The sequence below is a fragment of the Dasypus novemcinctus genome, chromosome 17 (assembly GCF_030445035.2).
Source record: "Dasypus novemcinctus isolate mDasNov1 chromosome 17, mDasNov1.1.hap2, whole genome shotgun sequence".
NCBI classification, from domain to species: Eukaryota; Metazoa; Chordata; class Mammalia; order Cingulata; family Dasypodidae; genus Dasypus; species Dasypus novemcinctus.
Genome location: NC_080689.1, coordinates 933,344 through 949,956, shown reverse-complemented (window position 1 = coordinate 949,956; position 16,613 = coordinate 933,344). Strand labels below are relative to the sequence as shown.

The 16,613-nt window shown below is 39.4% G+C and overlaps 1 protein-coding gene across 2 annotated transcripts in view; it reads left to right on the top strand.

Annotated features, from left to right (window-relative positions):
• The window catches only part of ZC3H6 (zinc finger CCCH-type containing 6), a 94,774-nt gene that overhangs the window by 43,067 nt on the left and 35,094 nt on the right, over positions 1-16,613 (top strand). For both annotated transcript variants that reach the window (XM_071208696.1, XM_071208697.1), the window contains 2 exons: positions 5,892-6,141; positions 10,609-10,739. In XM_071208696.1, the coding sequence (XP_071064797.1) occupies positions 5,892-6,141; positions 10,609-10,739 (381 nt within the window). The remainder of the gene's footprint in view (positions 1-5,891; positions 6,142-10,608; positions 10,740-16,613) is intronic.

Here is a 16,613-nt window from a genome sequence, read left to right as displayed (position 1 = left end):
TTATTTTCACATACTTTTGTAAAGAAGAAATAAAATTAATAATGTATATTGTAATAAATAGTTCCTAATGAGCAATTTGTACACCAGATGCTTTTCACTATGAAGGAAAACTCGACCTTTTCTATTAGATTTCAGATAGAAACATTTTCTTTTTACAATATTTTCTACATATATGTATAAGTCTATACATGTCACTTGGGAATTTTCAGAGTTAGTAGAATATATATATTTTTCCACTCCACCCAAAGCTATTCTGCTATCTTTTCCTTATCTTCTGATCTTTTCCTTTTTTTTTTTGGAGAAGGAATTTATGTATGATGATCTGGGTATTTAAAATATTCCTATATGTAATGTACAGATATTGAGACATGGAACATGGCAAAGAAAAGCTAAGGCATGAACATTCTAACAGGTAATTGTGGTAGAGTAGCGTTTAGCTTTATGAACATAGTTTACTCTTGTTTCTTTTTTATTGTGGTAAAGTACACACAACTTAAAATTTACCATTTTAACAATTTAAAAAATGTTTTATCAGAGAAGTAGGTTTACAGAACAATCATGCATAAAATACAGGATTCCAATATACCGTACCCCTATATCTTGCATTGGGGTAAAAAAGTTGTTACAATTGATGATCATTTTAACAACTTTTAAGTGTACAATTCAGTGGTATTAAGAACATTCACAATGTTGTGTAACTACCACCATTATTTCTAGAACTTTTTGATATCCCAGACAGAAACTCTGTACCTCTTGAGTTCCTCATCCTTCCCTCTCATCAGTTTCTGGTAACTTCTATTCTACGTTCTGACTCTATGAATTTACCTTTTCTAGCTACCTCATACAAGTGGAATCATACAATATTTATCCTTTTCTGTCTGATTTGTTTCAAATAGCATATTATTTTGAAGGTTCATCCATGTTGTAGCAGGTATCAGAACATCAGTCCTTTTTATGGCTGAATAGTATTCCATTGTATGGATATATCACATTTTGTTTATTATCTGTTGATGTACTCTTGGGTTGTCCACCTTTTGGCTCTTCTGAATAATGTTGCTATGACATTGGTGTATAAATACCTGTTTGTGTCCCTGCTTTCAGTTCTTTTGGGCATATACCTAGGAATGGAATTGCTGTTTCATATGATAATTCTATTTTTAACTCTTTGAGGAGCAGCTAAACTGTTTTCCATAGTGGCTGCACCACTTTACATTCCTACCAGCAATGCAAGAGAGTTCTAATTTTTCCACATCCTTGCCAACACTTGCTATTTTCCTTTTTTGAAAATTTATTTTGATTACAGCTATCCTAGTGGATATGAAATGGTATCTCATAGTGGTTTTGGTTTGCATTTCCCATTTCTCTTATGACTTAGCCATTTGCATATCTTCTGTGGAGAAAAGTCTGTTCAAATCCTTTGCCCATTTTAAAAATTGGATTGTTTGTGCTTTGTTGTTGTTGAATTATAGAATTTCTTTATGTATTCTGGATATTAATCACTTTTCAGATTATATAATTTGAAAATATTTTTTTCCATTCTGTGAGCTATCTTTTCACTTTTTTGATAGTGCCCTTTAATATACAAACACTTTTAATTTTGATGAAGTCCAGTTTATCTATTTTTTCTTTTGTTACCTGTGCTTTTGATGTCATACCTAAAAAACAATTGCAAATCCAAGGTCATGAACATTTTTTCCTTATATTTTCTTCTAAGGGTTTTATCATTTTGGCTCTCAAATTCAGATCTTTGATGCACTGTGGGTTAAATTTTGTATATGGTGTAGGGTAAGGGCCCAACTTCATTCTTTTGCATATGGATATTCAGTTTTGCCAGCACCATTTGTTGAAGAGACTATCCTTTCTCCACTGAATGATATTGATGCCATTGTTGAAAATTAATTGACCATGTATGTGAAAGTTTATTTCTGGGTTCTCAGTTCTATTCTTTTGGCCTCTATGCTTATCCTTGTGCCAGAACCACACTTGTTTTGATAACTGTAGCTTTGTAATAAGTTGTGAGATTGGGAAGTGTGAGTCCTCCACCTTTTTCTTATTTGAGATGCTTTGGGCTTTTCAGGGTCCCTTGAAATTCCATGTGGATTTTAGGATGTGTTTTTCTATTTCTGCAAAAAAGAAACCACCAAGATTTTGATAGGGACCTATATATTGCTTTGTGTAGTGTTGTCACCTAACAATATTGTCTTCCAGTCCATGAACATGAGATGTCTTTCCATTTATTGAAGACTTAATTTCTTTCAGCAATTTTTGTGGTATTCAATGTTTGCTTCCCTGGTTAAATTTATTTCTAAGTATTTTATACTTTTGATGTTGTCATAAATGAAATTGTTTTCTTAACTTACTTCAGGTCCTTCATTGTGGAAATACAACTGATTTTGCATGTTGCTGTTCTATTCTACAACTTTGCTGAATTTGTTTATTAGCTCTAACAGTTATTTTGTGGATTCTTTAGTACTTTCTATATAAAAATCTAAACAGAAATAATTTTACATCTTTCTTTCCAATTTAGATGACCTTTGTTTCTTCCTCTTGCCTAATTTCTTTGGCTAGAACTTACAATACCATGCTAAAGACAAGCAGTGAAAGAAGGCATCCTTGACCTCTTTCTGATCTTAGAGGCAAAGCTTTCAATATTTCACCACTGAGTATGACATTAGTTGTGGGTTTTTCATATATGGTCTTTATTGTATGGAGGAAATTCCCTTCTATTCCTAGTTTATTGAGCACTTTTATTATGAAAGATTTTGTCAAATGCTTTTTTGCTATCTATTGAAATGACCATGTAGTTTTTTCTTATTAACGTGGTGTATTATATTTTTTGTTTCGTTAATGTGGTGTACTATATTGATTGATTTTCCTATGTTGAAGCACCCTTGCATTCTGGGGACGAATCCTTCTTTGTTATGGTGTGTAATCCTTTAATATGCTGCTGAATTCTGTTTGCTGGTTTTCATTGAGCAATTTTCCTTCTATAACCATAAGGGATATTGGCCTGTAGTTTTCTTGTAAGGTCTTTAGTTTTGTTACCGAGGTAATTCTGGCCTCACAGAATGAGGTAGGGAGTATTCCCTCATTTTTAGGAAGCATTTGGGAAGGATTGGTTTTAATTTTTCTTTGAATGTTTGGTAGAGTTCGTTAGTGAAGCCATCTGACCCTGTACTTTTCTTTTTTGGGAAGTTTTTGATAACTGATTCCATCTTCTTGTTATAGGTCTATTCAGATTCTCTACTTCTTAAGCCAGTTTGTTAGTTTGTGTGTTTCTAGGAATTTGTCCATTTCATCTAGGTTATCTACTTTCTTGGTACATAGTTGTTCAGAGTGTTCTTTATAATCCCTTGTATTTCTCTAGAATATGTTGTAATGTCCTCACATTCATTTCTGATTTTAATAATTTGAGTCTTCTTACTCTAGCTAAATATTTGCCAGTTTTGTTAATCTTTTCAAAGAAACATTTCTTGGTTTTTATTGATTATCTCTATTGTTTTTCTGTTCTCTATTTCATTAATCTCTGCTCTAATCTTTTATTATTCCTTTCTTCAGTTAGCTTTGGGTTTAGTTTGCTTTTCTTTTTCTAGTTTGTTAAGATATACAGGTAGGTTATTGATTTGAGATCTGTCTTCTTTTTTTAACGTAGGTGTTTGCAGTACTGGTTTCCCTCCTAGCACTACTTTCACTACATCTCATAAGTTTTTTTATGTTATGTTTTCATTGTCATTTGCCTTTATTTTAATTTCCCTCATGACTTCTTCTTTGACCCATTGATTGTTTAAGACTATGTTGTTTAATTTCCACATATTGGTAAATTTTCCAGTTTTCTTTTTATTACTGATTTCTGGTTTCATTCCATTGTGGTCAGAAAAGATATTTTGTATGATCTCAGTCTTGAGTTTACTAATACTTGTTTTGTGACTAACATATGGTCTATGCTGGAAAGTAATCCCTGTGTACTTGAGATGAGTGTGTGTCTTCTGTTGTTGGGTGAAGTGTATATACATATATGCCTATTTTCCCCCTTTCCTTCCCTCTCCCTTGTCCTCCTGTTTTTTCTGTGTCCATTCACTGTGTGATCTTCTGTGTTTTCTCTTTTTTTTGTCTTCTCTTTTTTCTCCTCTAAGGATTCACTGGGATTCGATCCTGGGAACCTCTGATGTGGAGAGAGGGGTTCCCTGTCAATTGTGCCACCTCAGTTTCTGGTCTCTGCTGTGCTTCACCTTGACTCTCTCCTGCGTCTGTCTTTGTTGCATCATCATTTTGCGCGGGCACTGGCTCATTGCATGGGTACTTGGCTTTCTGTGTGGGCACTCGGTTCGCCACGTGAGCACTCAGCTCACTGTGCGGGTACTCAACTTGCCATACAGGCACTTGGCTAACCACCCGGGCAGTTGCGTGGGCACTCAGCTCACGATGCGGGCACTCAGCTTGCCACATGGGCACTTGGATCACCACATAGGCAGTCGCACGGACACTGGCTCACCACGTGGACACTCCGCTCACTGTGTGAGCACCCACATGGGCACTTGGCTTGCTGCGCAGGCACTCAGCTTGCCACATGGGCACTTGGATCACCGCACGGGCAGTCGTGTGGGCACTGGCTCACCGCGTGGGCACTCAGCTCACCGCATGGGCACTCAGCTCACCATGTGATCATTGGCTCACCACGCAGGCATGCTTTCTCTTCTTCTTTTTCACCAGGAGGCCCCAGGGATCAAACTTGGGTCCTCCCTTATGGTAGGCAGTGGCCTTATCACTTGAGCCACATCCGCTTCCCTATATATATGCTATTATTGTTCACTTCCTTTGTTTTCTTATTGATTTTCTGTCTGATTGTTCCATCCATTAGTGAAAGTGCGGTATTGAAGTCTCCAACTATTATTGTAGAACTGTCTGTTTTTCCCTTCCATTCTGTCAATTTTTTTTTAAAAGATATATTTATTTATTTATTTCTCTCCCCTTCCCCTGCCTCCACCCTGGTTGTCTGTTCTCTGTGTCCATTTGCTGCATCTTCTTTGTCTGCTTCTGTTGTTGTCAGCGGCACCGAAATCTGTTCTTTTTGTCGCATCATCTTGTTGTGTCAGCTCTCCGTGTGGGCGGTACCATTTCTGGGCAGGCTACACTTCCTTTCGCGCTGGGCGGCTCTCCTTACGGGGCGCACTCCTTGCGCGTGGGGCTCCCCTACGCGGGGGACACCCCTGTGTGGCACGGCACTCCTTGCACGCATCAGCACTGCGCATGGGCCAGCTCCACACGGGTCAAGGAGGCCTGGGGTTTGAACCGCGGACCTCCCAGGTGGTAGACGGACGCCCTAACCACTGGGCCAAGTCTGCCGCCCCCATTCTGTCAATTTTAACTTCAAGTATTTTGGTGTTCTATTGCTAGATGTATATATATATATATATACAATTGTTATTTCTTCTTGCTGGATTGATCCTCTTGTCAATATGTAAATATCTTTCATTGTCTTTTAAAAACTTTTTGACTTAAAGTCTATTTTGATTGATAATTATGTAGCCACCCCAGTTCTCCTTCTCATACATGCAAAGCAGGTGCTCAACCAACTGAGCTATACCAGCTCTGCTCATTTACATTTTAAGTAATTACTGGTAAGGAAGGATTTAATTCTGCCATTTAGCACTTTGCTTTCTTTGTGTCTTATATGTTTTTGGTTCTTTGATTCCTCCATTACTGCCTTTTTTTTTTTTTTTAACTTGGAGTTTTGTAGTGTGCCATATTTAACTTAGTGTTGTATAAAAGTATTATTTAAGAGGCAGGACTAATCACTGTCTTTCCCCTTCATTCTTTCAACTTCCCTGTGTTACTGTTAATTGCTATACGTAACCGAAAATTCCTCTAAATGAGTGTCCATTTTCACTTAGCATGGACACATATCAGGAAGCTACATGGCATCACAGAAAGTTCAACATAACAGAAAATTTAAAAATAAGGAATATGATGAATACAGTGCCTACAGTGATGACAACTTCGGTCACTACAGTCAGGAAATAGAGGAAGATTTTGCCAATCAGCTGAAACAGTACAGACGATCTAAAGAAATCTCAAATACTGCATTAGGATCATTTTCTAAAGAACCAGGGAAAAAGCAGAGAATGAAAGGAGTCCAGCAAGGTAAGTTTGAAATTGGTAGTCTATTTTAGAATATGAGAAAACTTATTAAAATAACTAACTGGAGTAAAAACTTAGAAATTTCTTAACCCCTTCTCAAGACCGGTTTATTCTTGTGGTACACTGAATTTTTCCCTTTAATTTTAGACCTTGAGGACAAAAAGTCTACAAATATTTCAATCTGCGTGATATCTTAATATTTCAATTAGAAAGATATTATAATATTTCTAAAGTGTATCAGAGTACTGTAACTGCCCTGTTAAGTTTTTCCCCTCCCTACTATAGGATATCAGTATACGAAAAAGCAACCTTCCTTTTTCAGTTACTGTTACTCTGTGTGTTATTTTATATTTTAAAACTGTAAGGACAGAATTCTGGGAATCCATTTTTATTAGGTTTTAAAATATGGTGATCATCTTTGCTATGCAAGTGTGTAGGATTAAGGACATGTATCTTTCAGGATTGGAGGTAAGAACATCATCTCAAGAAATACACCTGTTCACCTGCTGTATTGCGGCATCTGGTTCCTGGAGAGACCAGGGCAGCATGCCAGCTGGTGACAGTCGGCGAGGAAACTGTGGTCCCCCTGCCTGAACTCCTGGCTGGTCGGCACCACGCCAGGTCCGAGGCCCAGGCCGAGGGGCCACGAGCAGCCAGCCCTCCAGTTCGCTTTGAAGAGGGTCTGTAGGAGTGCCTTGGTTGTTTCTGTGGCTTTAGTTTTTCTTGATTTCCCAGCAAAATTCCTTTGAAAATGTGAATTTACACTTGGCTGAACTGAAGGGAAAAGGAACTTGCCTTGGGGTGTGGCACTGGGGGGGCTGCAGTGGGTCAGGGTTGCCCCACTTGGAGAACAGCCTTCCCCCCGGGTGTATCCTGCATGCTCTCCCTGGTGGCTTCTTTTACATAGTGCATTTAATTTTTAGCATCCATTTTCCCCTCAAATTTTGAAAATAATATGTAATCAGTGCAGAAAACTGGGAAAAACTCATCAAAGATCAAAGATAAGACAAAAATAATTTGGAACCCTACCACCTAGAGATAACTACTATTAATATTTTCATGTATACTCTTCCAGAAATTTTCTGAACATTACTTTTAACAAAAAAAATTGCATGTACTGTTGTAACTTGTTTTTTCTCCTCAGCTATGAATTGTATCTCATTCTTATTTTAATGAATAGGTTTCAGTACCTATATTCTACTTGATTAAATAGATTTACCATAATTTTAATTTGCCTAACAATTTGTTAGGTTTGTTTGATAGTAATATATATAATTTTTAACCTTTTTAAAAAAAATTTATTTCTCTCCCCCCTCCCCCCTTTTCCTGCTCTCTGTGTCCTTCACTGTGTGTTCTCCTGTGTCCCCTTGCATTCTTGTCAGCGGCACCAGGAATCCGTGTCTCTTTTTTGTTGCATCATCTTGCTGAGTTAGCTCTCCATGTGTGCAGCGCCACTCCTGGACAGTCTGCGCCTTTTTCACACAGGGCAGCTCTCCTTGTAGGGCGCACTCCTTGCACGTGGGGCTCCCCTACGTGGGGGACACCCCTGTGTGGCACAGCACTCCTTGCGCGCATCAGCACTGCGCATGGACCAGCTCACCACATGGGTCAGGAGGCCCTGGGTTTGCACCCTGGACCTCCCATGTGGTAGGTGGACGCTCTATCAGTTGAGCCAATTCGACTTCCCTTGATAGTAATATTTTGACATTTAAGTTGTCTTTGTTTTTTTTTAATTGTGTAATTAATCCTACAAAAAACATCTTTATAAATATCCCAGAAAACATCTTGACAAACGTTTTTTCTTATATAAATTCTGAAACTTGGAATTGTAGGGTCTAAAGACATAACCATATATTTAAAGATACTTATCAAGTTGAAATCCAAAAAAGTGGTGGGTTTGCCAATTTACAACACCGCTACTAGAGTGTGAAAATGCCAATTTCTATAAATCCCTACCAACACTTATTTTTCTTTGAGGTGGAAATTGGCATGTTTTTTCTAAATTTTAATTTTTATGATTCCTTTTTTTTTGAGGTACCAATGGCTAGGGATTAAACCAGGACCTTGTATATGAGAAACTGGTGCTCAACCAGTGAGCTATGTCAGCTTCCCTGAGTTGGTTTTTTTGCTTGTTTTGCTTGTTGTTTGTTTTTTTTTGTTTTTTCAGGAGGTGCTGGAAACTGAACCCGGGACCTCCCATGTGGGAGGTGGAAGCACAACCACTTGAGCCATAGCCACTCCCTGATTACTCTTTTTTTTTTTTTTTTTTTTAAAGATTTATTTATTTATTTAATTTCCCCCCCTCCCCTGGTTGTCTGTTCTTGGTGTCTATTTGCTGCGTCTTGTTTCTTTGTCCGCTTCTGTTGTCGTCAGCGGCACGGGAAGTGTGGGCGGCGCCATTCCTGGGCAGGCTGCTCTTTCTTTTCACGCTGGGCGGCTTTCCTCACGGGCGCACTCCTTGCGCGTGGGGCTCCCCCACGCGGGGGACACCCTTGCGTGGCACCGCACTCCTTGCGCGCATCAGCACTGCGCATGGCCAGCTCCACACGGGTCAAGGAGGCCTGGGGTTTGAACCACGGACCTCCCATATGGTAGACGGACGCCCTAACCACTGGGCCAAAGTCCGTTTCCCCCTGATTACTCTTAATGAAATGAAACATTTTTTCATGTTTACTGGCTAATTATGTATTTTTCTTTTGAAGCTGCTTCTTTCTGTCTTGCCCTTGCTTGTACTTTTGCTGTCTTCACTCTCTCTAGTTGTAACAGAATTCCTTATTTCATGTTTATATATTTCTATTAATCAGGGTTCTCTAGGGAAGCAGAATCAACAAGAGATATCTGTCAATAGTATGTGATTTTATAAGAGTCCCTCACGTGACTGTGGGGATGCACAAGTCCAGGGTCCATAGGCAGGCTGCAACCAGGGGCTCCGATGAAAGTTCAGTGAAGGCACTTGATGAGTTCTGGGAGATGCTGGCTGTCCAAAGACGAGCTGGGGAATTCTCCCTCAATACTGGAATCACCTCCCCTTTTAAGGCTTTCAACTAATTGAATAAAACATCACTCATTGCTGATGGCAATCTCTCTGATTGATGTAGTTATAACCAGCTATCTATGATTTACCACTGCAGTGAAGTCAGTGGTGACTAAAGTCTATAAATGCTTTTGTATTACAGTTAGCCCAGGGCTTGCTTGACCAAACAACTGGGCATAATTACCTGGACGAGTTGACACAATAGCCTAACCATCACAATATTTATCTTTAATTAGTCGAACATAAGCATCTCAAAGCAGTTCTCTTTAGACTAGTGGTTCTCAGATTTGAGCGTGTATCACAGTCACCCTAAGAGCTTTTTAAAACATAGGTTGCTCATCACCCCCCAGAACTTCTGATTCAGCAGGTTGATGTGGAGCCCAAGAATTTACGTCTTTAGCAGGGTGTTGCTGATGCTGATGTAGGTCATGTAGGAGTAACTGCCTTTAAAAATCTTTTAAATTGGAGATGCTATTGAGGTTACTTCTCTTTGCCTAATGACAGCATGATCCGGAAAGTTCTCTCAGAGGGAGTATAATGGCATATCTTTACCAGCAAGCCTCACAAGTCAGCTTCACTCACAAGCCAAGTTCCTTCACTGTTACTTTGTGCAACTTTACTCCCTCTTTCCCCAAAACTCTACTCCCTGTTACAACAGTGCTAAATCAGTCTGAACATTTTTAAAGTAAAGTATAGATTCTAGGAACAGCTTTTAAAAGTTAAAGAACACTGTACAGGTTTACCTTTCTTCACATAATAATGTAATACAGGAAAGCTTGGGATCAGTCAAGTTTCCTAAGTTTTAAGGACGTTAGAAATTTTACTAGTTCAATATGACTTTGGTAAAATGAGAAATCATTTGTATTGTAACTTACTAACCTAACATATTTTTAGTAATATGGGTATCTTTTTATTTTATTTTATTTTGGGGGGGCTTATCTTTTTAGATACCTTTAAATACAAGTTTTTCAAAAGCACGAGACGTGTATAATTTTTACCTGGAGATATATATTTACTCAAAGTTATTAGTGGAAACTCAGTTTGCTACAAATTAACTACTAATACATATAATGTCTTCCTTAAAAATATATATATAATATTTAATTCTCTTAAAAATAGAAAGCCAAGTGGGCTCTTGTTAATTATCTTATTCTAAGAAATACTTGAAAGAATAAAACTAAGACATTGACTGCTCCAGCTATATGTATCTTTGTTCTTTGCCTTCTTCGTATTGTTAGCATCCACTAAAAACAGGCACAAGAAGCAGTACCCAGGAAGTGAAATGTGAAGATCTACTTAGGATTTTTCATGGAATCTAGAGGAAAAAAATACACCATACATTATAGACTATTTAAAATATGCTATTCCTTGTAAATTAGTACTTTGTCAGGTATGCTGTTTTTCTGTAATATTTGATACATTTTTAACATTTTTAGGTATTGAACAGAGGGTTAAAAGTTTTGTTGGTCGTGGACGTGGCTTGCCGAAGAAAATCAAACGCAAAGACCGTGGGGGCAGAGCCAATAAAGGCCCTGATGTGTTTTCGGGAGCAGATGACTTTCAAGAGGTAATAAGAACTTATACATATGAAGGGAGAGGTGCATTCCCTTTTTAAAATCTATTTGGTTAGGAAGAAAGCATTGTGGTTTTAATGCCACTTTCCTAGTAAATTAAAAATTTTCAGCTCAGATCAAACAAGTATAAATAAACTCCCCAAATAATTTCATTTCATTTTATTTTTTTTTTAAGATTTATTTATTTATTTAATTTCCCCCCCTCCCCTGGTTGTCTGTTCTTGGTGTCTATTTGCTGCGTCTTGTTTCTTTGTCTGCTTCTGTTGTCGTCAGCGGCATGGGAAGTGTGGGCGGCGCCATTCCTGGGCAGGCTGCACTTTCTTTTCACGCTGGGCGGCTTTCCTCATGGGCGCACTCCTTGCGCGTGGGGCTCCCCCATGCGGGGGACACCCTTGAGTGGCAAGGCACTCCTTGCGCGCATCAGCGCTGTGCATGGCCAGCTCCACACGGGTCAAGGAGGCCCGGGGTTTGAACCGCGGACCTCCCATATGGTAGACGGACGCCCTAACCACTGGGCCAAAGTCCGTTTCCCAATAATTTCATTTTAAATAGTCATGATTTACTGGTACAGAGGACCCCAAAATAAAATCAATATGTTTGATGGCAAAAAATATGCTCCATAGTTCTATGCTGTTTTCTTTTCCTAGGCATCATCTTCCCCAGATGCAACTGGAAATAAGATCTAATAACTTAATATGTAGCAGAGCAAAGAAGGGAGGTAGAGGTAAATTAGCTTACTTACTAGAGTTGAGATTATTGAAAGAAAAGAAAGGGGATACAAATAGTTGGAAAGATTCACTTAGGTGTCTTGCCTGCAGTAGACACTGGGTAAATACGCCCTGAATCAAACTGAACCCTGACCATGTGTGTGACAACTTGCAGCAGCCAGAGTTAGAACCGTCCAGCCCTGTGTTCTCCACTGCTCCAGAGGGTTTAACTGAATTATACTCAGCAGAAATGGGTTATAGAGTCTGCGACCTTGAGTGAGAACTAAAGGACAGCTATATACTATAATTGAAAATGCTTGTTTTCTGATCTCTGAGTTTAAAGATAAGAGACAAAATTCTTAATACGTACTCCTTTGTATACTGTTTAGGGAGATGTTTTGGGAGTGACCTAAAAATGTAAGTTTATGAAACATAGCACATGCTATTCTTCCCTTAGGGATTCTTAGTTGACTTTGCTATATTAAGGGCTCTGAGCAGGTTAGGCATAAAGAAACCTACTTTACATTGTTCAGCCCATGATTTTCTAAACTTACTTGGCCAGGAACTCTTTGTCTACACACTTCCTGAAGTTCCCTGAGCCACTCACTGTTCCATGGAACAACAGCTTTGGAAACAGGCTTGGAATTTCTGGGTGATTATATTCCACCTGCCCATCTTCTGAGACACAAGTAGACCCCTAGAATGTTTGCCTTTTCCTAGCCCAAACTAATATGAATGTTTTCTTTTTTTTTTTTTAACATTTATTTTATTTATTTCTCCTTATCCCCTTGTTGTTTGCACTTGCTGTGCCTATTTGCTGTGTGTTCGTCTTCCTTTTAGGAGGCACCAGGAACCAAACCTGGGACCTCCCATGTGGGAGGGAGGTACCTAATCACTTGAGCCACCTCTAATCCCTACTTTGCTGTGTATTTCATTATATTTTCCTCCTTGTGTCTCTTGTTGCATCATCTTGTTTTGTAAATTTGCTGCACTAGCCTTTTGCATCAGCTCTCTGTCTTGCTTGTCTTTAGGAGGCAGCAGAAACCAAACCTGGGACCGCCCATGTGGTAAGCGGGAGCTCAATCACTTGAGCCATATCCACTTCCCTGAATGCTTTCAAATAAGCTTTCTCTTATACCCAATACTTGTACCCTTTACCTGAAAAAAATTAGCTTCCAATGAAGTGTGACTTTGAGCAGGTTACTACCTGTTTCTGAGCCTCGATATGCTTCTATAAAATAATGTATTAAATTAACTCTAAGGGTCCCTTATAGCACTAACTTTTTTTTAAGATTTATTTATTTATTCCTCCCCCCTCCCCATTGTTTTGCACATGCTCTCTGCTGTCTATGTCCATTCGCTGTGTGTTCTTCTGTGTCTGCTTGTCTTCTCTTTAGGTGGCTCCAGGAACCGATCCTGGGACCTTCTGGAGTGGGAGACAGGGCTCAATCTCTTGCGCCACCTCAGCTCCCTGGACTGCTGTCTCTCTTATTGTCTCTCCTCTGTGTCTCTTTTTGTTGTGTCATTTTTGCTGTACCAGTTCTCTGCGTGGGCCAGCACTCCTGTGCAGGCCAGCACTCCTGCACGAGCCAGCACTCCACGTTGGCCAGCTTGCCTTCACCAGGAGGCCCCAGGAATCAAACCCTGGACCTCTTTTATGGTAGATGGGAGCCCAATTGCTTGAGCCACATCTGCTTCCCCAGCACTAACATTTTCAATGTCTATAAATCTGTCTGCAACTAAAAGATTCTTTATCATGTAATAGAAAATCAAAATAAAACTCTCCCTTTTGCACTCATCCTTTTATTTATCAAGATTAAAATATATTTTTTCACTATGTCGGTTTATTGATTGTCAGGAGAGGTGTTTCTTATGGTTCCAGAAACAACCAAGAGAGTGCCAGAACCCAAGGCAGCAGCTCATACTGAAGAGCCTGGGAGAGGCTCACCCAGCAACGAGTGAGCAGACAGCTCTCCTGGAGCAGCCCTCAGAGACCTGCTTTTGCCCCAGGCCTTTCAGGCACATTCAGGGAGACCCTCAGTCCACACTAATTTTCTTAGAAACTCAGGAGTAGTCATAGAACAAACAAACTTTTGCTGGATTTTAAAGACTTATTCGTCTTTTTACCCACAAAAGGCTTATTTTTTTCTTTTTTGGTCTTTATGGGAGCTATTACATTTTCTGTAAATCTATATCCTTTTCCTGGAAGATCCTTTCATTTCCGCTTCCTAATAAATTTTTAAATATTTTATGCTCTTGACCCTTATGTCAATAGACCACGTCATCTGTGGTAAATGGTAGGTGGCTTGGTTCCCCTCCCTCCATCCTTTCCCCTGTGTCTTGCTTACTCGCTCCCTCTTTCTCGTGTACTGGTGGAGGTTGTGTGACACAGTTCTGGGGAGGCCCAGGTCCTGAGCTCTGTACTGATGCTGCCATCTCGCCATGTCAGCTCTGGAGCAAGTCACTGGCTTCTTTAGTCTTTAGTGTTTGTGTCTGCCCATGAGGGTGATGGACCAGGTGATCCCTGCGACTCTGCCAGCTCTGACAGTTCATGAGCTGGAAAAGGCAGAGGATATGTGTAGTTCCTCTAGAGGCCTACACTTGAACGGGCAGGGCTTCTAGGTCCTTAATTTTGTCCTAAAACACTTGTGGAAGCTGTTTTAGATTTTCCACCCTACTTTGATTATTATCAGATCCCCTATAGTTATGGGCACTGAGATACTTTCTGCTTCTTTAAACTAAAATGAACTAAAAAAATCCTCTATTAAAACAATGAAGCAAATTCTTACAAAATAATGCAGACAGGAAGAGTGAATTATTAGTGAAACAGCTACAACTTGGTGTATTTTTCTTTTCTTTTTTGTGTGATTACCTAGTTTTTTATGTTTTAATTTCAGAGTTATTTCCCTGAAGATGGCTCCTTTACTTTGCATAATGTTTCCTCTCTGGCTGTTTATTTTATTAGAGTTGTGATTCTTGAGAGAGTTCAATAGCTCAAAAGCCATGTGTGACCTAGCATTTATATCCACAGTTCTAAATGAGTCTGGAAATATACAACATTTGCGAATCAAATTTACATAGCCTTAAAGCATTCTAAATGATTGTATAAGAGTATATTATAAGTAATTTCATTGTGTTTTCCTGGGGCAAGTCTGGTATCCTTAGACTTTAAAAAGAACCTCTAAGATATTATCTGCTTGCCTTGTATTCTTGAACCATTTTCTAAATTCGTGTGGTATATGTGTATATATATATATATAAATAAGTATATATTTGTATATATTTCAGCTGTGAGCCCTGAGGATCGGATTTAAGTCTAGCCATCTATTGCCTCAAGTATTTGTTGTGAGGCAATTTCCTGTTTTCAGTAAATTGTGCTTTGTGCTGCATTTCCTAACAAATTAAAGGAAAGGGAAAACTGAAATAAAATCAGAAGAGGAAATAGTTATAGAGCTTCTACTGCATACAGGTCCCAGGCATGCTAGGTACTTCAAAAACAGTGTTGGAAGATGGCATTAGAGTAAGGAGCTCCTAAAATCAGAGCGTGTTCTACAGGGCAGTTAGCAATCGCCCAGATCTAACAAATGCACCTGTCTGGGGGCTCCAGAAGAGCATCCTGCAGCATCCTTGAAAGAATGGAAGGAGGAGACTGCCGATCTGCATAGAAGATTCCTAAGTAGAGGCTCCACACCCCGGAGGCCAGTGCCCATCCTCCACTGGAGGCACATGGCAGCCTTGGGAACTGTTCCGCAGCTGGAATTGGAAGCTCCAGTTCCCAAAAATGGGGGAGGAAGAGATGGTTGGGCACCAGTTCAGCTACTGATTAGTAAATTCAGCAGGCTAAAGTATAATCCTAAGAACAGCTCAAGTTTGAACCTGTCCAAGACAAGAAGAGGCTGGTAGCAGCCATCTTAACTCTACCCCTGGCACAAGGGGAAGCAGGACTGACTGAAAATCCCAGTGCTGGTAGGGACTGGCTTCTTCCCATCCAGATCAGATTGCAGGTCTAGCAGATTCCTCCTCTGGCAGGGAGGAAGCTGGGGGGACATGCACCAGACTCCCTAGAAAAATACAGGTGATGCCACAGAGGCCAGGGATCATACTACTCTGGTGGTGCAGACTGCCTCAGGAAGTCTTCTGTGGCTGGAATTGGAAGCTCCATTTCCAAAAAATGGGAGGAAAAATGGTTGGGCAACTTTAGGTACTGATTAGTAAATTCGGCTTACAACATATAAGGGATACCCAATAAGATTAAGTGCCAACTTTTCATAAGAAACCATGGAGGCAAGAAAACAGAGGTTTGATATATTTAAGCTACTGCAAGAGAAAAACTTCAAGCCAAGAATCTTATATCCAGCAAGATTGTCTTTCAAAAATGAGAGTGAGTTTAGAATATTCACAGAGAAACAGAAACTGAGAGTTTGTAACCAGGAGACCAGCTTTGCAGGAAAATACTAAAGGCTGTGCGATAGCCTGAAAAGACAGGAGAGAAAGGCCTGGAAGAGAGTCTAGAAATGAAGATTATATCAGCAAAAGCAACTAAAAGTGTCAAAAGAGTGGTGAAAATAAAATATGAAAGATAAAACCCAGATATTTAGGAATACACTTAATCAACGATGTAAAGCACTTGTATTCAGAAAACTATAACTTATTGTTAAAAGAAATTTTTAAAAGAGCCAAATAATTGGAAGAACATTCCAATCACAGATTGGAAGACTAAGTATCATTAAGATGTCAGTTCTACTCAAATTGATTTATAGATTCAATGCAATCCTGATAAAAATTCCACCAGCACTTTTTAAATAAATGGAAAACACAGTGATCTAATTTATTTGGAAGGATAAAAGGTCCAAAATAGCCAGAAACATCTTAAAAATGAAAAGCAAAATTGGAGGACTCTCACTTTAAATCATATTCCTAGCTAGAGTGGTAAAAACAGCGTGGTACTGGCATAAAGACAGACATATAGACCAATGGAGCCGAACTGATGGTTCAGAAACAGACCTTCACATGTATAGTCAAGTGATTTTTGACTAGCCTGTCAAACCCAATGAGCTTGGGCAGAACAGTCCATTCAACAAATGGTGGAGAGAGACCTGGATATCCAAAGCTAAAAGAAGGAAAGAGGACCCCTATCTCACACCTTATACAAAAATTAAC